Source organism: Erithacus rubecula, assembly GCF_903797595.1.
Source record: "Erithacus rubecula genome assembly, chromosome: 10".
Lineage (NCBI taxonomy): Eukaryota > Metazoa > Chordata > Aves > Passeriformes > Muscicapidae > Erithacus > Erithacus rubecula.
Window position 1 is genome coordinate 10,915,447 of NC_136662.1, and position 24,777 is coordinate 10,940,223.

At 38.8% G+C, this 24,777-nt stretch overlaps 1 protein-coding gene across 3 annotated transcripts in view; it reads left to right on the forward strand.

Moving 5' to 3' along the window:
* Nucleotides 1-24,777, forward strand: part of ABCA4 (ATP binding cassette subfamily A member 4) — a 68,770-nt gene that overhangs the window by 41,601 nt on the left and 2,392 nt on the right. For all 3 annotated transcript variants that reach the window (XM_079314373.1, XM_079314374.1, XM_079314375.1), the window contains 27 exons: nucleotides 1,345-1,522; nucleotides 2,808-2,939; nucleotides 3,428-3,567; nucleotides 4,512-4,649; nucleotides 4,900-5,087; nucleotides 6,063-6,153; nucleotides 6,737-6,942; nucleotides 7,374-7,422; nucleotides 7,941-8,182; nucleotides 8,604-8,728; nucleotides 9,361-9,459; nucleotides 10,460-10,649; nucleotides 12,874-12,968; nucleotides 13,878-13,910; nucleotides 15,063-15,168; nucleotides 15,290-15,364; nucleotides 15,844-16,013; nucleotides 16,934-17,111; nucleotides 18,485-18,600; nucleotides 19,261-19,408; nucleotides 19,983-20,106; nucleotides 20,827-20,956; nucleotides 21,838-21,958; nucleotides 22,128-22,190; nucleotides 22,297-22,403; nucleotides 23,372-23,513; nucleotides 24,059-24,193. In XM_079314373.1, coding sequence (XP_079170499.1) covers nucleotides 1,345-1,522; nucleotides 2,808-2,939; nucleotides 3,428-3,567; nucleotides 4,512-4,649; nucleotides 4,900-5,087; nucleotides 6,063-6,153; nucleotides 6,737-6,942; nucleotides 7,374-7,422; nucleotides 7,941-8,182; nucleotides 8,604-8,728; nucleotides 9,361-9,459; nucleotides 10,460-10,649; nucleotides 12,874-12,968; nucleotides 13,878-13,910; nucleotides 15,063-15,168; nucleotides 15,290-15,364; nucleotides 15,844-16,013; nucleotides 16,934-17,111; nucleotides 18,485-18,600; nucleotides 19,261-19,408; nucleotides 19,983-20,106; nucleotides 20,827-20,956; nucleotides 21,838-21,958; nucleotides 22,128-22,190; nucleotides 22,297-22,403; nucleotides 23,372-23,513; nucleotides 24,059-24,193 — 3,521 coding nt within the window. The remainder of the gene's footprint in view (nucleotides 1-1,344; nucleotides 1,523-2,807; nucleotides 2,940-3,427; nucleotides 3,568-4,511; nucleotides 4,650-4,899; nucleotides 5,088-6,062; nucleotides 6,154-6,736; nucleotides 6,943-7,373; nucleotides 7,423-7,940; nucleotides 8,183-8,603; nucleotides 8,729-9,360; nucleotides 9,460-10,459; nucleotides 10,650-12,873; nucleotides 12,969-13,877; nucleotides 13,911-15,062; nucleotides 15,169-15,289; nucleotides 15,365-15,843; nucleotides 16,014-16,933; nucleotides 17,112-18,484; nucleotides 18,601-19,260; nucleotides 19,409-19,982; nucleotides 20,107-20,826; nucleotides 20,957-21,837; nucleotides 21,959-22,127; nucleotides 22,191-22,296; nucleotides 22,404-23,371; nucleotides 23,514-24,058; nucleotides 24,194-24,777) is intronic.

Consider the following 24,777-nt stretch of genomic DNA (forward strand, 5'->3'; position numbering starts at 1 on the left):
CAACCCCCCACCAGTCCTTCAGGTGATGCAAAGCAGATACTGAGGGAGATCATCAGACATTTTGCCTCAGAAAATTGTCAGTGAGTCTTGCAGACAAATATGATCTAAGCTTATGATACATATAAAACCAAGGAAGGTGCCTCAATTGCCAGTATATGCATAACTATCTAGCCAGACTCCATGTGAGCTTTTGTGAATACAGAGATGTTTGTATTTGTCCCAGCAAGGTAAATGGAAACCTAGATTCCTTTCACAAGTCAAAAGAAAAGTCATTCATAAACATAATTATATCTAAAATAGTGCTACCCATTCTCTGTCAATTCTTTTAGCTGTTCTGTAATACACACAGCTCTCTCATGTACAGCAGATTTGGAACTTTTTCCTGAGTATAGTCGGTGACAATAATGACAATTCCACAAGTCGCTGATGGATGTGGGGCTGCCCAGATCACATTGGCTGCTCTCCACACAGGCCTGCTGGGTACTGAACAATTTAAGTAAGCTGCAATTGCAAAATAAGCCTTCCTACAAAGCCTGAAGCATTCTTTGTAAACAAAAGTGGACAAGGTCTTCAGTTTCAGTTTCTCAACTCCCATAATTCACATTGCCCAAGGGTTTAATTTACTTCAAAGGAAGTTTGTTTTGTCTAGAAGCTGGTGCAATAAAATGTCCTGATGGTGCTATTTGCAATAATGCATTTTTAATCCTGAGAGAAAGCCATCTCATATAGTGCTCATGTTAGGTACTATCTAAATCTTGACCTGGTCTCAGCAATGGGATGAATTTCATCTACCAGGATTAAAGGCAATTTTTTTTTTTTTGTTGTGGTGTTTTATTTGTGTTTGGGGAGGTTTTTAAGCATCATGGTCAAAGAATGCACAGCTGGGCAGATTATTTGAATGGCAGATTTCAGCCCAGCTAGAAAGGCAACCTGCTGCTTGTTTAATGTACTCTCTCAGCCTATCGAAGTATTTCCAGAAAACAATTCCAAATAATTTTCCTGCTACACAATGAGAACAGAAAGCATGTTCAGCTTCCCCTGGTCCAATAAGTTACCTCTCCACAGACCACCACAATTCTGGGCTCTGCTTCTCCTGTCATAGATATGAGGGTGAATCTGATGTCATTGATATGAGGGTGAACCTAAATAAATTGCACTGCAATTAGAAATCTGGCTGTAGTTTTGTACTGGTGTGACTTGGAGAATCTGGCCCTGGAACATGGTGCTGTATTATGCTGGGTATGTGCTATTGCTTCTGCACTTACTGATGTGTTGTCATCATCAGAACTAGGATTAAAACAGATGTTTTAATTCTCTTTTCATTTTGACTTCTTGCCTTTCAAGTAAATACCTTCTTTGAGCCCGAGCCAACAGGATTGATTCCAGGAGTATGCATTCAGAACCTGGTGAAGATCTTTGCAAACAGGCCCAAGCCAGCAGTAGACGGGATAAATATTACATTTTATGAGGGTCAGATCACAGCCTTCCTTGGTCACAATGGAGCAGGAAAGACAACTACCATGTAAGTCTGTTCTTTTGGAAGAAGCAAATCCAGAGCAGTGCTGTATTGCTGGAGCAGTCTTTTCATTCTTCCCTTGTCTCTCTGCTACCCTTGCAGCTGGCTTGACACACAACATGAGGCCTTTTCCAGACAGGGAAATGCTGCCCCTAGGCATAGAGAAGATATTCTGGATTAGCTAAAGCCCTAGGAGGGAAGTAGTGCATGACACAAACAAGTGAAAGTGCAGAGAGAAGGAAGCAATTCTCTCCCCCAGAATTCATTTCCCATGGCTAAACTACCATAGGTGAAGAAACAGAAGGATCTTCTGCTTGAGAGTGTTGAAAATTTGCAAGCCACTACATTCCACATGTTCTTGGTTTCTCTAACTGGCTCTAGTCAATCTCATCAATTGGTCTGTGTGCAAAGGAGTATAAAATACAGGCCCTTTTAAAATAAAATTACTACATGCATGCAACATCCATGTCCAGATTAAAATGTTCCTCTAGTCCTAGAAACCTGTCATCCCAGGAAGCTGGACTTTAAGGATACTTAATTTTCTTTGTACAGAACCTTATTTGGCAAAACAGGATTCATTGGTGGACAAAACCTTCTATAAATCTGTGACAAGTTCACCAAATGTTGAAAGAATTGAATGTTTCATTATGACTTTTCTCAGCAAAATACTGTAGGGGTTTTTCAATTAAAACACTTTGATTTCAAAGGCACTTTAAATTGAATTTTAATTTTTTTAGTTGTTTCACAAGGAATATGTTCAACCCAAAATAAAAGTATCCTAATGTGCTGAAATGTTTTGTAAATTTTAGGTGCTTTATTCTTCTGATAAAAATAATTTTTTTAAATTTGCTTTGAACTTTTTTAAATTGGAAAATTTACTAATCACCCAAATCTATTAAGAGATGCCACTTATTTGCAACAAAATATTTAGTCTTCTAGTTTACAGAAAATAAAGATTTAGGGCATGAGTTAGCATGGCTGGAGACCTCAAACCATTATTATTTTTTCATCCTACTGAGCTTCATTTTAGACCCGTTTGTATGTAGGGATGATATAACATGCAACTTGTCAATGGAAGCTAGAACCATATAGACAGTTGTATCAAAAATGATGTTAGCAGTTCTCTATAGCAGATGAAGAGTACTTGCATGCATGCTTCTCACTGGAGTTGTTTCTTCAAGAGCTACAGTAAGAAGTCATCATGCTCCATCTAGTGGAATCACGTAATGTATCTTCCTTGTTTAGCACAGAGAGACTGGAGAGGGGGAATTTCCTCATTTTGTTTTCCCAGGTCGATACTGACAGGCCTGTTCCCACCCACATCTGGAACTGTGCTGATTGGTGGCCTGGACATCCAGACTCACATGGACTCCATTCGGCACAGATTAGGGATGTGCCCTCAGCACAACATCTTATTCAATCAGTAAGTGTCACTCCATGCTGGCTTCAATAAGAAACGTCCCAGTCTGCATGTGTGAGAATCCTGGTGGTTCATGCACTATAACTTAGGACCTCTAAAGCAAAAAAATCCGAGTTAACAGGGCAATAGCAGAATATTTTTGTGCCTATTTCTTACTACCACTCAACCACATACTGCCTTCTTCAGTGATTTCCAGCTTCACTTCAATTAGTGTTCATCTCACAAGCAGACTCTCTTCCATTTTATTCTCATAAATGGATGGTTTGATGCCTGTTGTACCTGTTCCTTTAGTAGCAGATTTCGCTTAGAAAAAGCAAAGAAAGAGACTATGACCTCCAAGTGAAGTGTGTTGATACCAGAGAAGATCTTTTAGGGTAATGCAACCTCTCTTCCTTTAGCAAGATGAATCTAGGGTGAATTTATTGCTGCTTGGGAATAAAACCAGCTTAAGTATTTAATATGCCTTTTTGCCTTTCTATCTGATGTCACAGCCTTACTGTAGCAGAGCACATCTTGTTTTATTCTCAACTGAAAGGAAGATCCAGGGAAGAAGCTGAGCAAGAGCTGGAAACAATGCTGGAAGACATGGGCCTCACCCATAAAAGAAATGAAGAAGCTCAGAATTTGTCAGGTGCCCACAGGATTTTCTAGAGATGTTTTGTCCTGCTGCCCTTTCTTTGTCTCTCATAGAATCAAGGAATGGTGTGGACTGGGGGGGATGTTAAAGATTATCTAGTTCCATCCCACTGTCATGGCCAGGAGCATCTTCTGCTAGACAAGGCTGCTCACAGCCCCATCTTACCTGGCCTTGGGGCAATTATTGGTCAAGTTACATATTTGAGGTCATATTCAGACACACCAATGCACACTGGGAGGATGCTTTCTTTTCAACAAGTAAATGGGACTGTACAAGTAGTAAAGCTGGCACAACCTGTCCCTAAAGCTTCTATAGCTTATAAATGTACAACAAATTCAAATATACTTGAAGCTTGAGTTGTAAATAAATATGTATATAAAAGGTTGGTTAATGTAAGAAATGAAACAAAATAAAACCTTTTACTATTTCAAGGCAAATTAAATGCTATATTATCATTCTGCCCCCCTGTATGGGTCAGTGCTCCATAGTACTGTATTATTTGGTAGGAGTAGTTTCTTCCATTCTAAAGGTACAAATGCACATAATATATTTAAATAACTCTCACTTTCAGATTCAAAGGTTGATTTGAATAAACAGCCATCTGTTTTTGTACTACTTTGTCCTGATTGCAACCATAAAAGTTGTTTAGTTTCATGAAAGAACATGAAAACCTCATATCTTCCTGCTTTTGCTTCTGGCAAGAAGTGGAAAATGCAATGTGTAGATGGAAATTATGTATTAAAAAAAAAAAAAATTTGAACGACCTGTTTTGAATTTCAGAAAAAGAATTACAATTAATTTATCTTTGTAGATATGTGTCTGAGGGCAGGTTTCATTTTATTGTAGCAGCTTGTCCCCAAACCAAAAAGCAATGTAATTACATCCCTGCAACTTATATAACTCATCTTATGCTTATGGCTCTGTTTGTCCTCTGGTAGGTGGAATGCAAAGGAAACTGTCTGTTGCCATTGCTTTTGTGGGTGAGGCAAAAGTGGTAGTCTTGGATGAGCCCACTTCTGGAGTTGATCCGTATTCCAGGCGATCTATCTGGGATCTTCTGCTGAAATATCGCCCAGGTAAGAGATTAACTGATTTTTTTGGTGGGATTTTTAAAATTTGTCATAGATGCAATATGTGCCTGCTGTGTATACTCTCATGAGTAGTGGGATATGAGCACAAGCAAACAAGATTCTTTGAACAGACATCTATGGTTGTGGCAAACCTGGGGCTGACTTTGGTGCAGAGAAATATTTGCCAAAAAGCTAAACACGGTTTTGAGTTTCAGAGAGAGTCCATGCCTTGAACTTTCCTCCTTGTTCCTTCTAGGCAGAACTATTATTCTGTCAACCCATCATATGGATGAGGCAGACATCCTTGGAGACAGAGTAGCCATCATATCCCAAGGGAAGCTCTTCTGCTCAGGCTCTCCTGTTTTTCTAAAGAACTGTTTTGGCTCTGGCTTTTATCTCACCCTTGTTCGCAAAATGCGAACCACAAAAATGGGAAGGGCTACGGTAAGTACAGATCTCCCTCCCTGCACATGTAATCTGAGTAATGCTTGCACTGCACCAAGGTAAAAAGCACTTATGTGCTGCTTGACACTAAGTACAAAACCGCAGTTATTCATATGATTATATAATTTTGAGTATCATATTAGCATGGTTTGGTTTGGAAGGGACCTTAAGGATCATCTAGTTCCAATCCCCATGCTGTGGGCAAAGACACACTTTCCACTAGACCAGGTTGCTCAAACCCCATTCGGCTTGGCCTTAAACACTTCCAGGGTGGGGCATCCACAGCATCTCTGGGCAACCTGTTCCAATGCCTCACCACCCTCAGACTATAGAATTTCTTCCTAACATCTAATTTAAATCTACCCCTTTTCAGTTTAAAGCCACTCCCCTTGTCCTATCACTACATGCTTGTAAGAAGTCCCTATCCTGTTCATTTGTAGCCCTCTTTAGGTGCTAGAGGGTCTCTAAGGTTTGTCTCCCTGGAGCCTTCCCTTCTCCAGGCTGAACAACCCCAGTTCTCGAGTCGTCTTTGTCCATACACAGGTCTTTCTGATTCTTCCTTTTGCAATACACTGATTTCAAACATTAAGTAGTCTGGTAAGTAGCTCAGACACTAGAAAAGTCTACATTTATCCATAGCTAAACCAAGGTCTGACAGCTTGAAAAATAGGGTTCTGGGTTCTTTCTGTTGAAATAGTGCTTCTAGTGGCAACACAATCTGTTGTTACTCATGGCCCCTGCTGATTGCATTTCCCCAGGTACATACAAATATGAACTGATGTGTGCAGATAGATTTATCTTTTCTGCATTGCTTAATCCAATCTTCAGATGATTTTCAGTGTAGTACATTCAAGATGCTCTGGATATGACACATTTTTCATTGACTCAAGCTGTTCAAATATTGACAGCCTTTGCATCCTGTTTTGAGTGTGTCTGAACCACTTTATCTTTTTATCTCTTACTTGTCCATGCTAGTCATTTTGTAGCTGTGGATCTCAGTGCTCCTGCTCCTGCTCCAGCTGTGTGCACAGGGGTGAAGAAGGAGCTCCAGAGCTGGAACTGGATGGTAAGAAGCAGGATGGTTCACCATTCCAGCACATAGCTATGTCTCCTGTTATGCTGCAATCCTGTCCTACAGATCAATGCTGCTAAATCCCCCTTCTTTGGTCCTTGTATCTAACATTTGTATTGTATTGTAATGTGAATTTAATAAGAGTTCTTTGCTTACCATTGACCTTTTTTGTGTATATACGGTCTCAGGTACAGATGATGAACTGGAAGTTTGTGTGCTTTACAAGTATGGTATTGAATTTTGTAGAATTTTTTCATGAAAAGTGAATCTTATCTAGAGCAGGGAAATAGACTTTCTCAGAAAAAATAAAGCAATTTTGGGTTTTCTGCATAAGAAAATAATTAAAGCAGATATTCCTGAAGATTTGGTTGTGCTTTATTAACAAACCTGAAATAGTTTCCTGCTACATGGTTCCAAAGCATAATTAGCAACATAGCCCAGTCTAGTGCAGAATTAACTGAGGTATCTGTGAGTTATGTAATAGAACAGTATCCTTTTAGTGCAAACAACAGCTTTTGAAATCATGCTTAATATGGTTAAATATTCATTCTATGAACACTGTTTTGACTTTTCACAGGAGATCTAAATGAGCTAGCAGAAGTAATCCACCATCATATCCCAGAAGCAAAATTAATTGAAAGCATTGGTCAGGAACTGATTTATCTTTTGCCCAATAAAAACTTTAAACAACGGTCTTATGCCAGTCTCTTCAGAGAACTGGAGGAAACCTTGGATGATCTGGGACTCAGCAGTTTTGGAGTTTCAGACACACCACTTGAAGAGGTAACAGACAGATTAAAATACCTGCAGACCTCGCCATAAGCACCCAAAATGTTTACTGAGACTATTCCTGTTCTTAAACATTTAATTCCTAATTCCTAAAATGTCCTTCAAAATCCAGTCCCATAAGGTGTGGCACACTCAGAAAATCTTTGTGAAAGGCCTAGAGAAAGGATCTAACCCTTAATTCATTATAGCCTTGTGGAGCCTGACCCATTAGCCTGAAATGTATTCTTTTTCTTTTTTTTGTGTGTCTTTGTTCATTATTTTCTGAGGTATTTCATAAGAGACCTCTGATTATTGATAATAATATGGAGTACTGAAAATTATTAAAATTTTCCTCTTTTATATTGAAGTATCATGTATGGTGTTCTAAAGGTCAGGTTATTGTAACTCTGCTTTTCCTAACCAGAAAATGCATTTCTCTATGACAGGTTTTCCTAAAGGTCACAGCAGAAGCTGACCCTGAAATGCAAAAAACAGGTATAGATCCACAAATCCATATTTGATTAACTGTTCTTGGGAGTGTTTTTTATTCTGAACACTCTATAAACAGGAGTTTCAGAACTTTCAGGCTTTTATGTGTTCTTGACAAAATAAATTTGGTCAGCAAATATCTGCTTTTAGGGCCTGACATGATACCTGAAAAAAAAGACTAAGTCAGCAGAAAGGCTTCTATTTAGATTGGATGAGGTTCTTAACTATACAAATAAAAGTGGAGTGTCAAGCACCCAGATGTCAATGGTTTGAGTAGTTGTATGAAAAGTTCTTTCCGATTAGTCCATAAACTACATAGATGATTGAACTGTTCATCCTGCTGAGTAAGAGGAGAGTTAATCTATATGGTGTCACTGAATACAACCACAGTGCAATAGTTGTAATTAAAGCAATCTGGAGATATGATATGTACGGTTGGTAAAATCTGGATCTCATTAAAATGTATGGAATGTATTCATATATGGAAAATAGTGTCTTCTCTGATGCTTCTCATCTTAACCTAGGAGATACTCAAGAAAATGGTTCTGCTCTTGGCAAAACTCCTACTGAGAACAAACCAGATGAACAAACTGCCCTGAAAACTAGTGACACTTCTCGAATGCCAGTAGGCAGAGCAGGAGATCAAAATGAAGGCAAAGGGTCCCAACAGTATAAAGGCTTTCAGCTTGTACGTCAGCAGATCAAAGCACTGCTCATCAAGCGCTTCCACCGCGCCTCCCGCAGCCACAAGGACTTCCTGGCACAGGTATTGGCTGACGTGTGCTGCCCTAGATTCTTTCCCACAACATTCTCAACACTGCCTTTCCAGCAATGATCACACTATGGAAAGCAACAGAAGTGCTGCAAATGCATAACAGTGCAATTATTATTCTGATTCTTTTGCCTCTTCTTCTATTTCTTTCTGCCTGGAGTCTACCAACTGCACCAAGTTCATGTCTCTATCACTACTAGCCCAGTGTTTTATTTTTAACATAATGCAGTTCTATGGCAACCAGAATTTTAAGCAAAAGCACTTGAAATTAAGTTGTTGATGCTCAGGAGTTAAACCAGATTGGATCTGAGTGCTCCTGCTGTCCTTCCTTTGTTTACTTCTATTAGGGTGTGTACAGTGTCGCTCCACAATGTTTATACAATATCCTAATGTGAAGTTTTCCTGTTTCCTTCAGGTTGTTCTCCCTGCTAGTTTTGTGTTGCTATCTCTAGTACTTACAGTCATTATTCCTCCATTTGGAGAATATCCTTCCTTAACATTACACCCTTGGATTTATGGACAACAGTTTACTTTCTTCAGGTAAGAGGAATCACTTAAAGTACATTTGTCACACTTACACCTTTTTCTCCTTAGAGTTTAACATCATGGGGCCTTGTCTCGCTGCTTTTTTCTCACTCTGTGTGATGTAAAAAAATATTCACTTCACTGAAATCAGCACAATTAAAATAGCGTTAAGTTGGTGCACCTGGAGAATACAACTGCTAGTACATCTAACAAATAGTCTTTCAAATATCTTTCTAACTTCAGTATTCTCTACCTATCTGATTTCAGGACCTCAACACTTATTATCTAACAGGAGATCCAAGCCTCCACAAATGATAATGCAGAATATGTTTTTCATCTTCTGATTACTGACTGTGACAGTGCTGAGAGACTAGCAATGAGGGTTCAAGCCTTTTTTGGAGAATGCTGCCATTGGACTTTGTTATAAGTCAGCTTTAGTATTAGGAGAAAAGACCCATAGCCTGTCAACCATCTTGGAACATTGTGGGTTTTTGCATAAATAAATAAATAAAACAATTGAATTATCAGCATTTGAAGGGGGGCAGTTGGTAGTACCATATGATTTTCCTTCTCTAGTTCCTATGTGTATTACAGTACAATAGTTTGAAAAAATATTTCATAAAGAAAGTCCTATCTTATTCCCTTAGCAATGAACGTCCTGGCAATGAGCAGATGGTCTCCCTTACTCATGCTTTCTTGAATAAACCAGGATTTGGAATTCGCTGTATGAAGAATCAACCTCTTTTGTAAGTTGCTAGCTAATTTCTCTTGAATGAGGTCCTAGCAGGATACTTCTAGTGGAACTTGAGTAGTGAAACAAGAATGAATTGGCTTGACTCTTCACAAGAGCAAATGCTTCAACTGTTGGCTATATCTAATATTTGTTCAAAGGTACCAAACAAACAGCAAGATAACATTGCCACTGGGTTAAGAATGATTCACAGTGCTCGATATGACTGACTGGAAACCAGCTCATGTACTGAGTATTGAGAGTTAAGCAACCTTGAAATTTATGTCAGTACATCAGTGATCTCAGGCCCAAATTCTCAGCTTCCCTGGCACTTTCCATGTCTGAGTCCCTCCAGGTTCCTCCAGTTCCTGTTGGTCTGTTTGGAAGCAATAACTTCAGCAATTACTCAGATTGTGAAGTAGCAATAGGACAGTGTCCATGAGTTGAAATTGTTCTCATTCTGAAGTGAGAGCATCATTAGCAGAGCTCCACCTTTTGTTGTCCTACCTGCTTATTCTCCTGGGAGTCCTGCTTTGGAGCCATTTGTCACTGGCTTGCTATGCTTTGACATTTGTTCCCTTTCTCCTGACTCTTTCCCAGCCATGATATCCAGCAATTTGATCCTCCTGGTTGTCTTCTCCCATTCCTCTCCTCTACCTGGTATAGCAGAAAGAAAGAGGAAACTTTAAAAAAAGAAAAGATACTGCATGAGAAAGGAAAATTATAGTTTCTTTATAAAGACATATCCACTGCAGATTTCCAGTACTAAGGGGTCAAACACAGTCACCTTGTTTCTTCAGCGTCCTATCTGCAAGCTCAAGACAGTGAACAGAGATATGGGAGGAGATTATATTTATTAATGTACACCAAATACTCTCAAGTGTTGCTCTTTTTCAAAACTCACAGGATGATATTTGGGGTGGAAATATCTGCTTAGAGCATTGTGATTTTGTGGATTTGGGAGTTCTCATGGACCATTATCTCTGCACAGCTTAAAGCTCTGTTCCTCTCCACAGGAGCTACCCATGCAATAACATGCCAACTGCCTGGGACACACCTGCTGTTCATCCTAACCTTAGCAGCCTCCTGCTGAGCCAACAGTGGAGCCCTGAGAATCCATCACCTTCCTGCAAGTGCAGCACTCACAAGAAACTCACTATGCTGCCAGAATGCCCTGCAGGTGCAGGAGGCCTCCCACCACCACAGGTTGTGTTCTTGTGCCATAAATCTTTGTAGAAAAGTTTCATGGCAAATGCTGGAAAAGGGATCAGTGTCTAAGTACCTTGCCTTGCTAATGCACATGGAAGGAGTTCAGTGCATTCTTTTTCAAGAAAGCAAGAGTTGCTGGAATTTGGAATTCAATTTCAGAGGTATTGGAAAAGCTTACACATTTAAATAAATTTTTATTACTGTTTTCATCCAAATTGCAAACTTTTCATGTGGAAGAAAATTAAAAAATTTTTGTGCAATTTTTCCCATAATTAAAAAAAAAAAACGCTTCCTTGGCCCCAAAGAGCAATTCTATTTAGAAATTTGCCCTTTTTTAAAGGAGGGAAGGGCAGGAGGGAGAAAGATGAAAGAAAAGAAAGAAAAAGGGTCACAATTTTTAAAACTTTGAGTGCGGTCCTCTCATTAAAATGGGAAAATCAATATTCAGTGAACCCCAAATTATTATTTTTTTACATGTCTTTCAGATCCATTTCTATCTGAAATGTTTTAAGCTAGCAAAGTGAATATTTATATCCATGTGCATGAAGATGAGTAATTTAATAACTGCTGATGCTGTATGGAGGAGAACAGAGCTACATTCTCTCCTCTCCTATCAATGAATGATCTTAGGAGTGCCCTTTATGAAATGTGCTTGCTCTTTTGAAGAGCAAAGGAAAATTACAGCCTGTCAGTGTTTGCATTTAATAAATGTTTTTCTAAGAAGTTAAACAGAATTGCAACCACTCTCAGAGTAGTAGCTCTCTAATTTAATGTCTCACCTTGCACACTGTTCATCTTTAATATTCCTGTTTGCCAGGCCAAGCACACTAGCAAAATGACTAAAATATTTCTAATTTTCATAGAATCATAGAACCACTATGTTAAAAAGCACCTCTAGGATTGAGTCCAGCTGTTAACCCAGCACAGCCATCTTCACCACTGAACTCCATCCCCATATGCCACATCTCCACATTTTTGAGCACTTCATGAATGGTGACTATACCACTTTCCATTACAAAGTCTCTTAACTGATTCAGCTTGCTTTGATTTCTCTTTCACTGTTCACAAAACAATGTTGTTTTAAATATCTCTAAAATTCCTTTTATGAAGAAAAAAAAATTGATAGAGCTTATATACCTTACAGCATCCCAAGTTATTTCTGATTTCTTAGTAATCCCTGTCCAACAGACAAAGTTGAATTTTGCTGATTGCATGGTAATGTATTTCAGAGATCTTTAGTCTAAAACTTCAATTCCATGTAAGATGCATTTTTTAATTTGTTTGTGAGGATTCTAGTCCTCTAAACAAAATGTGTTTATTGTAATATTATAGTTTTGCACAATATTATACTTCTGTAAACCACGTCAGAAAGAAACTCAAGTTCACTTGAGTCTTCAGGAAAGCCCCAGGGTGTAAATAATTGTCAATAGAATTATGTTTAAGCACAGACAGCTCAATTAATGAAGGCACTATGAGGATGTTACCAGTCTTCCTGTCTAGAATCAGCTGGATGTCTCTAATGTGTCTTCTGTGTCATACTTTTTGTGGACAAAGGCAGGAACTTCCGGAAAGTTCATTAGATTTACTTACTAGGTCATTTTCAGATGATTTCAGGTTGTAAGCTTTGCCATCTGAAGCTGCTCAGAAACCTCTTGAAATATATTCTAACTTGGGATAAACTAAGGAGTGTGAGGTCTTGCATTTCACAGCAATCCTGTATTTATAAAAGACTCAGCAAAGTTGTCATGGGGCATCATTTTTATATTTAAAAAACAAAAAGTAATTTTCATTCAAACTACCTCATGTGCCAGTGAAGGTGAATTTTTTTATTATTTTTTACTTAAAATTGCTAAATCGTAGGAAACTATCTTTTGTTTGTTTTAGCTGAGGCCTCAGTGTATTTGAAAAGTTTCCTACTTTCAGATTGAAGAAAAGGCCTTGAGCAACCCTAACCTTCATTGCAAAGACCTGTTTCAGAGTGACATGCAACTGTTTTGTGTCATACATCAAAAACTTATTGATTTCTTCTAAAGTCTTAGTAAAGTAAGGATAAAGTAAGGCTAGAAATGACCCTTGAGTGATTGACCCAGTCTCTTTCAGTGATACTATGAACCTGAGCATTTTCTCTGAACCAAAACTACTTTTTCTCTTTTCCTAACACTGAATAGCTTAAGGCACTTTAAACGTTATTGTGATTGATTAGGTTTTTGTTTCTTGTCAGAGAGTGCAACGCAGCACAGAAATTCTTCAAGATCTGACCCACAGAAATATTTCGGATTTTCTGGTGAAGACATATCCCACTTTGATAAAAGGAAGGTAGGGATGAATCTATTTCTTTTTCACATGTGGTATTCTCTACCTGGTGATGAAATTCTTATTCAATAATGATATAACACCTGGTTGCCACAGTTTTCTATAGATTTGAGCACTGTGTCCATATTTCCGATATAAGACTAGAAGAGGCTGATTTTAGGAGAGTTTAATATTTTCAATTGTAACTATTTGTATCATCAGCTACTCCTTTATAGGCAGAGCTAGTTGTCAGTGCTGAGGGAAGGCAGTGTTAATGGTGACAAAAATGGTGCCTCTGCACAGCGTTGGTGAGCTGCCTTGCAGAGATATTACTTTGTCTCCCTGAAGAACTGTGCCCACACTAACCTGACCATCTGCCTGAGTTAATTATCACTTGCTTCCCAGAAGTGCTAAAGAGCAGCCAAAGAACAGTGTTACACAGATACATCCATCCTACTGATAGCTCCTGAGCTGGCCTGCATGCTGAGCCTGGTAATTCACTGTGCAGTGTCCACAGCCTGTCTCTGATTCAGGCATGGCTACTTATTCAGTTCCCAGCAGAATTCCTGAAATTCCCTTTATATTAGCTGTGTGCTAGCTGCCTTTGACTGATTTCCCTTAGCATGTGTCATAATTGCTTTAGATACATGTTTTAAAATAAATTAATCATGGATTAAAATAGCCCAGTATGTGTCACTTTAGGAATCTTGCTTATCTTTGTATGAATTGGAGATGAATCATGACAGAACACAAAAAGCCAAAAACACACTGCAAGGAATGCCAAAAGTCTTGCCAACCCCTTAACTCAAAGTAATAAACAGGAGACTAGAGATCTGCAAAGTATAGGAATTCAACTTTAATTTTTATTTAAGCCTGACGTATCATTGACTTTGGTTCTGTGCACTGAGAGGGGATTCTCTTTGTCTGTTTCAGCTTGAAGAGTAAATACTGGGTTAATGAGCAAAGGTAAGAAACCAATTCACAGATTAAGGTAGTAAATAAAGGAACAATGTATTTCTGTTTAACCAGGGAGCATCACAGTGTTTATGCAAATGGACAAGGGGAATTGTGGCAGACAGTGTAGAACAAAGAGATGGCTTCAGTGGGAAATAGGCTGGGGATCAGGAAAGGTCTTATAAAGATAAGGGGTTATATTTGTTTGAACTCCCTGCAGGAGATGAATGCAAGAGGCTCACAATGGGGCTATCAGAGCTTTATTACCTGCAGGAGCCAAACCAATGGGAGCTGTGTGGTGAAAAGGCTCAGACAATATGCAATATACAGTAATACTGCTGTGACACAGCTCTTTCAGTGCCACAGAAACAAATATAAACCCTCCAAAAAGAGGATCTGAGTGGGATGAAACCCAGACAACTAGCCTATCAAATAGAAAAGTAACAACCACAATTCCTCATGCCTGCTTTGTACATGTGCAGTAGTTACTAACCAGATTGCACTAGCTCTCTCCTTTAGGTAGACAACAGCTAATGTGTGTGATGTCTGCACTGCAATTACTAAAAAGCTCAGAGAGATGACTGGTTACCCTGAAGCACATACTCATTTCATTTCTCACCAGCTGTAGTTCACTTCAAAATATACCAGCTGGATGACTGTCTTTCTTCACAGAATATCTGCTGTTCATGTGCAAGCATTGCTTTCTGTGGGATTAGACTTCAGTTCATCTTATGCAATAGCATTTATCATTATGGAGCACTGGTTGGTACTGACATTGGTGAATGCCTGCTCGTCTCAGAGCATCTGAAACTTTTACTGAGGTCTGTGCTTTCCTTAGTCCTCCATGCTGTCTAAACCGTATATGGTAACTACCTTGAATTGAGGATTTCATTCTGTAGAAATCACCGTTTTCTCCAAATCTTCTCTCTAAATAATTTTCTCAGAACCCTGGCATAAACTTCTCAGAAACTGATAGAGCTTCTATTATTTGTAAGCCCTAAAAAGACCTAATAAAACTTTTTAGAAAAGGAGTACAAATTGTTATACATGAAATATTTAATGCATAAAAACTAAACTTGCATTAAGTGGGGTTTTAGTATTTCTATTAATACACAGTTATGGGTGTGTAGTATGAGATATTGATGATATTTTTCTCTTTACTAGATATGGAGGAATTTCTATAGGAGGAAGGCTTCCAGTCCTTCATGTTTCTGGAGATCAAATTGTCAATTTTTTAAGTGATCTTGGCCGAATGATGAATGTGACAGGAGTAAGCAAGATCTTTAATTTTGTTTGTTTGTTTGTTTTTTGACCCCTTATTAAAACATGGCTACTGCAGCAGTAGATTTCACCTAGAGAGCTGATCTTTAGCTTTTTCTTTTATGTTTTAGGGACAAACTTCACTGGCTGCTGCTAAAGAAATCCCTAATTTCCTTAAATACATGGAAACTGAAGACAATATTAAGGTATTTACTGGAATTAGTCTGCTAACTCACAGCCTTTCTTGACATAGACTTCAAATTATGAGAATATTGATGGTGATACTCCAAGATGCAAAAAGAGCTGAAATGCTATGCAAGAAATAACTTGATATTAACATTCTATCCCATACTAAAAGTAATTCTTATACATAGTATTTCAAATGTGAGATTTTTAAAAATCATTAGCTCTTAGTACTGCTTGCTGTCCTGAATACTTAGAGTAGTACACTAAATCCTAAAATGTGCTTCTATAAAATCCCCTGACAGTAATTGTCCAGTGCTTTTAAAAGCATAGTATGTGAGCTCCTCCTGTGGGACTGTGCCTAGGAACTATGAATTCCTGGTGTTGGATTCACCCCTGCAGACAGTGCCCACCAAAGTAGATAAAAAGCTATCAAATTTTCTCCTGTAGCTCAATGAAGACAGTAACTGATAAAATAATCTGTGATTTCTGTCTGTTTCAGGTGTGGTTTAACAATAAAGGCTGGCATGCTATGGTTAGCTTCCTCAATGTAGCCAATAATGCAATCCTCAGAGCTAATTTGAGGACTGGCCAAGACCCTGAGGAACATGGGATCACTGCTATAAACCATCCTCTGAACCTCACCAAGGAGCAACTCTCTGAAGTCACTGTGTAAGTCTGCTTGTGCTCATCTTCTGGCTTTTACCCCTCCCTCTCCTGGCAACTTGGAACTTCCATCATGCTCACACTCTGAGGAGAAAGAGTTCAATAGCCAGACTGTAAAGGCCCTTCTCTGAAGTTTTATTCTAACCAATAATCTATACATATCTTATTCACTGAGAGTTCATTCCCATCCCACATAGGAACTATGACCATTGGATATATGTTATTGCAGGTTTCTTTTGATTCCCAAGCACAAAGATTTTGAAATTTTTGTTCATGCTCCAAATCCAATACATTTTCTTCTGAAATAAAACACATAATAAAATATGATGTGAGAACTTATCCTTGATTGAATACAGCTCAAGTAGCTGACAACCTGCTCTCTTGGTGCCAAGGACAGGACACAGATAGATTTTTCAATGACGTGAAGTAGGATTGGTGTATTACCAAATCTGAAAGTCATAATTTCTTGGAAAAGACATCCCTAAAATGACAACAATTTCCACTCTCTTATTAAGTTAATAATTCAGTGAAACTAAAAACTTTGCATTATAGCACAGAGGTAAAATCTGTGCTGCATCTCACTGTCTCCAACTCATCTTTTTAAGTTTCTCTTTTCCCTGTCTCCAGAGCACTTTGGCTATTGTGCCTAAATGTCTAGTTTTAGATGTCCCACACAGGAAAGGCTGTAAAACTGAGATATATTAAGCAAGTAAAAGATCAGGGAATAGTGCCATATTTGTTAGCTACACTTCTCAAAACAACTTGGAAAAATACAGTAGCACATTTTGAAACTGGAGAAGTCTTCTACTTAAAACAGCCTTGCTACTTCCAAATCTTAAAGCACCCTCCAGAGTCCCCAAATGCTAATATAGTGCTGCATTCCATCCGTTCCCTTGCTCACAGTCCCTTCTTGTGCTCTGTTGTAGACTGACCACTTCAGTGGATGCTGTTGTTGCCATCTGTGTGATTTTTGCCATGTCCTTTATCCCAGCCAGTTTTGTTTTATACCTGATCCAAGAGCGTGTAACAAAAGCCAAACATCTCCAGTTTGTCAGTGGTGTGAGCCCTGTTACCTACTGGCTAACTAACTTCATGTGGGACATAGTAAGTAACTGCTGGTCTGGTTGACAGCCTCTGATTATCCTGGGTGTGCATGAATCAGTGAATCAAGTGAAGGTGATTCTAAGCATTGCAAAGCATTCATTTCTTCTAAGTGTTTCTCAGAGATCATGCTAAGGATCTGGCCTCTGAACTAATTATATATGCAGAAATTAATTCAGGTGCACATCTCGACAAAGTAATGAAGCTGTATTTTTCATAGTCTAACGATTTCTAGCCATTACAAGTGAGTGTATGATGACTACAGCAGGAAAAAGCCTCATTGCCAGGTGCTAGTCACTCCTGTCCTTTAGAATTCCCAAAACATATTTCAAGATATTTAAGAAACCTAAGTGGGGAAGATTCACAGCCTGCTGGAACAGTATCTATAGGCCTGAAAAAATACTCTAGGGTGTTTAAAATTACATATTCATTTAGATCACTGTATCATGGTCAAATTCCAAAAAATTCATGCCATAGCTGCAGACTTGCTTAGACAGCTTAGACAGCTTCCCTCCAGCCACTTTGTCATAAAAGAGAAAATTCTTTGGCTGGCTGAGGCACAAGGGCTGGTTCTCTGGCCATGCTTTTGCAACCATGGAAGTGGCCAAGGAATTATGCAATAAGAAAAGCATGAATACAGAATTGAAAAAATTAAAAAGAAAAGTAAATCAATATTTGAAAAGCCCAAAACTCTTCAGGATTTGGAAGGTATTCTCTCAGGAGAAGATAAAGCAAGGCATTATTTTAGTAAATGAGGGAAAAGAAGCAGGTGCCAGAGTTCTTGCTCCCTGCTGTTCACAGCAGTTTCCTTGACAGGAATCCTGCTTGGCTGTTGCCCTTGACAGCATGGTGCAAAGGCATTAAGGGGAGTTAGCAGTTCCATGAAATGCTGCCTTCCATTCTGCATGGGAAATTCCATGCATTGCAGTAGAGTAGTGCTACTAATACTGAACAGAGAAAATGAGCAATGGCCAGGCATTCTCACTTCAGCCTCTTCCCAGGAATGTGCCTTGAGTGACTAGCTCTTCCATCCTACACAGCCTTTGTTTCCATCACCAGAAACTGCACTTCCCTTGCATATCCATGGCCACTTTTTGTGGGAAGCCTGGAAGCAGGACTATGACATAATGGATTCACAAACCATAATCTAAGAAACAGCAACATGTCATATTTTTGATGAACAGTCTGATAAAATATATCTTAGAAAAATACTGAGATTTCCAGGGACCTGTTGATCCAAAAGATTCAGTGTGGCTAGTCTAACTCAAATTCTGATATTCCTCAATATAAAATCCTTTTGGAATTATGTGTAGAATCTGGATATGTTTGCAGCCCGTCTTGGGTCTTACATGTTGATCTTCCCCGTGCTGTGGCAGGTGAATTATGCACTGAGTGCTGGGATGGTTGTGGCTATATTTGTTGGATTCAACAAGAAAGCATATGCCTCTCCAACCAATCTCCCTGTGCTTGTGTCCTTGCTGCTGCTGTATGGGTGAGTGTTCAAGATTATTGCTGCTGGTGGGCCCTGTATTTCACATGGAAATTATTTGATGTTACTGAGCTCAGTACTTAGTGGAATCCAGCTTTGAAGAATAGAACTGGGTGGATCCAAAATAGGTTAAATCTAGATGCTTCCATGGGATATTTATATACTCTTTCTGGCTGCAAAAGAGATTCTTTCATCACTGCCTGCCTTGCATTTTGAAGCATTAAATGTGACCTGTACAGGAAAATGTATTTGTTCAGTTAGCTTTCTTCTTTGGATGTTGTGTAGGAATTTAGTGGTTGTTTGTTTGCCACATTCACAGCCAATACTGAAGTATCTTTCAGCACTCAGCATTTCTTTGTTTCTTCTTGGTGTACCCATTCACTGAAATGTGCAAAGATACCTGGGTGATAGCAACCTTGCTAGCATTAAGTTTTCTCAATTTTAGCAGTGTCTAATGCCATGCACTTTAATAGCAAAAAAAAAAAAGACTAAGCAGGAAAAAATCTTATGTAGTAACCAGAGAGAAAATACTGTGGTAGGTTACTGGTTGATTACACCATATTGTTACACTTGGGAAGGGAAGAAAGCTCAACTTTGTGTTTTCTTTAGGCTGACATGAGAATACTGAGAAGTTATCATACTTTTTCTATTTCTTGCATGCAGATGGGCAGTCATTCCCATGATGTACCCTGCTTCTTCTTTCTTCAGTATCCCCAGCACTGCTTATGTTGCACTGTCTTGTATTAATCTCTTTGTGGGAATTAACAGCAGTGCCATTACATTCATCCTGGAATTATTTGAAAATAACCCGGTAAGTAATGTTTGTAGTGGGTTGATGCTGGCTGGATGCCAGGCACCCAACAAAGCCTCTCTCCCACTCCTCTCCACAGTTGGACAGGGGAGAGAAATTTAATGAAATCTTCATGAGATGAGATAGGACTGGGAGAGATCACTCACCAAATACTATCACGAGAAAATATTAGAGATATTACCTGAATTTATTATTTTAAAAAATTGGAATAAGAGAAATAAAATAAGATCTGAAAAAAACCTCACCTTCTCCCCAGCCTTCCCTTCTTCCCAACTCTACCTCCTCCCCTAGTGGCATAAGGAGGCAGAGAATGAGGGTTATGATCAGTTCATCACCTGTTGTTTCTCCCACTGCTCAGGGAGAGGAGTCCTTCCCCTCCTCCACTGCGGGGTCCCTTCCACAGGAGACAATTCTCCATGAACTTTTCCAACATGAGTCCGTCTCACGAGCCACAGTTCTCTGCAAACTGCTGCAGTATGAGTTTATCCCATGACAAAGAAGTTTTCACTTGTATTGCTATGTTTTCTTGAGCAGGTCTGGTTTAAACAAATTATGTTGTTTCTGTTTCTTACAGTCTTTGCTGAAGTTTAATAAAACATTGAAAAATGTACTGCTTGTCCTTCCACATTTTTGTTTGGGCCGTGGACTCATCGACTTGGCCATGAACCAAGCTGTGACTGAAGTATATGCAAGGTTTGGTAAGTGAAGCCAATAAGAAACAAGCTATGGCAGTGTCACATGTCCTGACCTTGGATGAGATGTTTGGAAGGATTAACTCAGAAGTAGTAGATATTCTTGAAATTCTCACCTCTTCCATCATCAGATGGCTGAGAAGTATGGAAGTTCACCCTCTCTGAAGGAATTACAGCTTCTGATTGTGCTGCCAGAACTCTATGGCCCAACCAGCAGTCAGCATTGGAAATGAACCCATTTGTTCACTATCAGACTGGTGTCTTTTCATCATCTGTTTGGAAGATTTTAGATAATTAGAAGAGGACTTATGTTTTCATTTCATTTGAATACCTCAGTTAATGTTTAAAGTGACTATTGTTCTTCAAATGCATTCTCTTGAGATATGGTTGTCTTTGATATCAGTCAGCTTATTAAGAGAATAGTCATGCAGCAGAACTAATCTGTTTTTATTCAGAAAAAGTGTGTATTTTCACATAATCCATGCAAGTTTTGTGTAATGATATCCAAACTAGTGTGTATTCAGAGAGAATATTTTACTTCCATGCAGCATCTTAACCTGGAAGGCATTTCGTTAAGAAGTTTTATAAGACTGAAAAATTGAAACCATTGCCTGATCATGAGCAATTGAAGTACAGTAATTTGTTACGATTATGCTTTTTGTTCTGAGGAATAGAGGGGTTTTTCAGCAGTATTTCACCTTCTTTTCTGGTGCTCTTTCTGCAAAGGTGAGGAGCATGTTTCTGATCCCTTTCAGTGGGACTTTGTTGGAAAGAATCTGGTTGCCATGGCTCTTCAAGGAGTTGTGTTCTTCTTTCTGAATCTCTTTATGCAGCACCGTTTGTTCTCCACAAGATGGTATGTCTAAAAGTTCTATTAATATGCCTTTATTAAAAGAATGACTATATTTGCTATTCTCTATGTCCCTCTTTTCTTCTTTTTGTTCTTAATTTTTCTCTAATTTTGTAGCTTTTTTGCATTCTATTTACTTACCTGATCTTCTCTTAATTTATTGATATCCCGATTCAAGAAAGCATTTACAAATCTGCATTATCTTAAGAGGATTTAAGAATATTTTATTAAAGAAATTAGCTTTCTTGAATTAAGATTTTAATGTAATTTTTTTCTTTTAAGATACTGTAATAGTAAAATTATAAGGTTACCTGGAAGGTCTGCAGTGTCCTCAGTCAGGTTAGGTACTTGCTAGTACTATAAGGTACTAGCCTGACATGCCAAGACAGCAATTTTAGTCTGTGGCACAGGACAGCTGTATCCTGGACACTATGTGGACTTTCCCTCTCTGCTTTACAAATGTCCCTCTCCCTTGGTGAAAACAGCTACCTACCAGCTGTGAGGGGGTCATTCACTTCTGTTCAAGACTGCCAACAACAGTACTAATTGGCGCACTTATAAAAATACTATCTTGCAGAGAGATCTACTCAAAACTTCTAAGGACCATCACTAGGTACTAAGAGTAGCCAAATAGTGAAACCTGTGGCTAGTTATTGTCATATCAATGACTGACAAGGCATGTTCTTTTGAGTAAGCCATTTCCTCCCTTTTTAGTATTTAGTGATTAACTTTAAAGGTCAGGGCTTCTCCCAACAGCAGGAATACTCCAGCCAATGTCACATTGTGAACTTTCAACCCCACTGCTTCCACCAGTCACATTTTTGGCAGCAGATTCCCCTGTTATTCTAACTGACCCCAGAGCAACTCAATATCTTGGGTTTTTCCAGGTTTTCTCAGACTGCCATGTCACCTATTATTAATGAAGATGAGGATGTCGCAGAAGAAAGAAAAAGAATTATGAATGGAGGAAACAAAACAGATATCTTACAATTACAAGGACTGACCAAGGTAATATTTTGAGAAGAATGAAAAAAAACATTTATTCCTGTCTCAGTTCTAAAATTACCTCATCCCAATAGCATTAAACTAAAGTAAAAGTTCAGATGATTTTCATTTCTGTAGATATCTTGAAATAGAAACTTCCTTTTTTTTTTTTTTCCTCCCCCCATCAATATAGATTTATGCAGGTCGATGCAAGCCTGCAGTGGACAGACTCTGTGTTGGCATCCGTCCTGGAGAGGTAGGTTGCTCAATAACACTGGGTTACATAGATCAGTTCAGATTTTATGCACCCACTAATTTGCAAGTTGGAAATATTAAAGAATATGATAAATTTTGCAATTTAGTGCTTTGGCCTTTTGGGAGTGAATGGTGCTGGCAAAACAACAACATTCAAAATGCTGACTGGAGATACTGATGTGACATCTGGAGATGCTGTAGTGGCTGGCAATAGGTGAGTACCTTCAAAAAAAATACTGTGGCAGTCCATTTACCAGCACAGAACTGTCCAGATCACAGTCTCAGTGATCCAGCAGCTCACTGGCACCGAGATCACAGCTAACACACAGTTGCATTTGATACCTTTAACACTTGCAAAATCTGTGGCCGAGTTGTAGTAATGCTAACAGTGGGACAAAGCTATCATATCTAGTGGCAAGAGTTCCCAAACATAAGATAACCCATCCAACAAAGTGCTTTGATCTGAGCTTTGGAACTTTACCCTGGCTATTTCTAGCATCTTTGTTTGCACAATGCTGGCATAATGTCCTAAGTTATTACAGTGTTATCTGGTATGTACTTATGTTGGTTTACTTCCATGTTGTGTGCCTTGGATTGTCAGGTGTAGTTGGGATTTAATTCTTTGTCCATTAATGTGATCTGAACAATAACTTTTTTGTTGCCAGGCGTGGTCCTGGGCACCCTGTTCTAGGTGACTCTGCCCAAGTGGGGTCAGTAGACAAGATAACCTTCAGAGACCCTTCCAACCACACCCATTCTGTGATTTTGTACTTTTCCTACTACCATTGAAGTGTTAGCCTTGTGTCCTGCCTGTCTGTTGCTAGTGACCATATTCTGAGCTAAAATAATCACTTCTTTTCTTCTAGATATAAACACTGTTTTCAAAAAATAATAAAACCCGAGTGGCTGTTGAAAGAACTTAAGTTAGTCTATACTTAAGCAAGAAAATAGTGAGGGGAAATGGGCTTACACTCTTAACCAGGACTGAGCTGACTTAAGACAACAATATACTCCTTGCTCTTATCTACAGACAGATATTTTCACAGGATATTTTATCAGGAAGAGATAATTCTCCCCTCACAAGAGCTGTTGCCCCAGGAAAAAAAGGATTATATTCAAACTGTTATTCTCTGTCTTAGAGTTAATATTACAGAACTACAACTCTTTTCTTTGTTTCTCCAGTATATTGACCCACATTTCTAATGTCCATCAAAACATGGGATACTGCCCTCAGTTTGATGCCATTGATGACCTGCTCACAGGACGGGAACACCTCTATTTATATGCACGCTTGAGGGGGGTTCCAGCAGAAGAAATCAAGAGGGTAAAGTAGTCTTGCTTTTGATAGTTACAGTGATATTTGTGATGCCAAGGGCCAAAATTTCCAAAGTGGACTTTTTATTCTGTGTATTGAAGTCCTGCGAGTAGTTCCTGTCATTTGGACAATTAAGTAACAAGATCACAGTATTTAAATGCAGGTTCCCAGGCATTAATGGTACTTGCAAATCTGTGGCACTAATGGTGGAAGGCTAAAGATGCAATTCCTGTGGCTCAGAATGGCACTGGTTGCTGTTTTGCTCTTGCCTTTACAGTATATGTATAGGGAAGAAAACATGAAGATTCCAGAAGAAAATTATTTAAATTCTTGCACAGATAGAAGTCTACAGCTGAGGCTGCTTTATGGCTTTCTCTCATGTAGTTAGAACATCCCTCACCATCCCAAATATATTTTGTACCTCCTTGGCCCAGTTCTAAAACAAATGTGCTAAAACCCAGGGGACTGCCATGTTTCTACCAGAAGAGGGATGCATCAGCAATCCTGTCTGTCCTGCATTAGCTGCTGTGTGAAACAGATGGTCTTTCTCACAGGTTGCTGAATGGGGCATCCAGAAGCTGGGGCTCCCTATGTATGCAGACCACCTGGCAGGCACCTACAGTGGTGGCAACAAGCGCAAGCTCTCCACTGCCATTGCCCTGATAGGCTGCCCACCACTCATCTTGCTGGTAAGTGTCATGGAAAGACAGCTCTGGGTACTTCAATACAGCATCTCATAACACTACATGCTAAAGAGCTACATAGTCCTTGCAAGCTCCTTTCTGCCCTCATTTTACAGCTATTTCAGTGTCATTTTGAGTTAATCTCAGGCATAGTCTGGGATGCATAACTTTGTTTCAAATGGATCCCAAGTAATTACAAAAGAATGATCTTAAAAAAAAATGTGTTGAGATAAAATCTATAAACCAGAAAAATCTGAATGTAAACTGTTGTTTAGTTTCACTCTGCCTTTTCATATGTGAGTATAGCTACTGATGTAAATGATGATCTTCCAACATATACACCTGACTGCTTTATCCAGCAGAACAGAGAAGACACCTACCCTTTTCCAGCCTTTAATATCTTTGGAATAAATTGTACAAATTTATACTAAACTATACAAATACTGAAATGCAGTTCTTGTCAAATAAAATAAGTGATTAGATAATTGCATATTTAAAGGGAAATTCTATGCAATTACTACAGAAATTCTTTATTTAGGCTATATTCTACCAACTTAATTTTTATGTCTATGACTTTTAGACACAGCTAC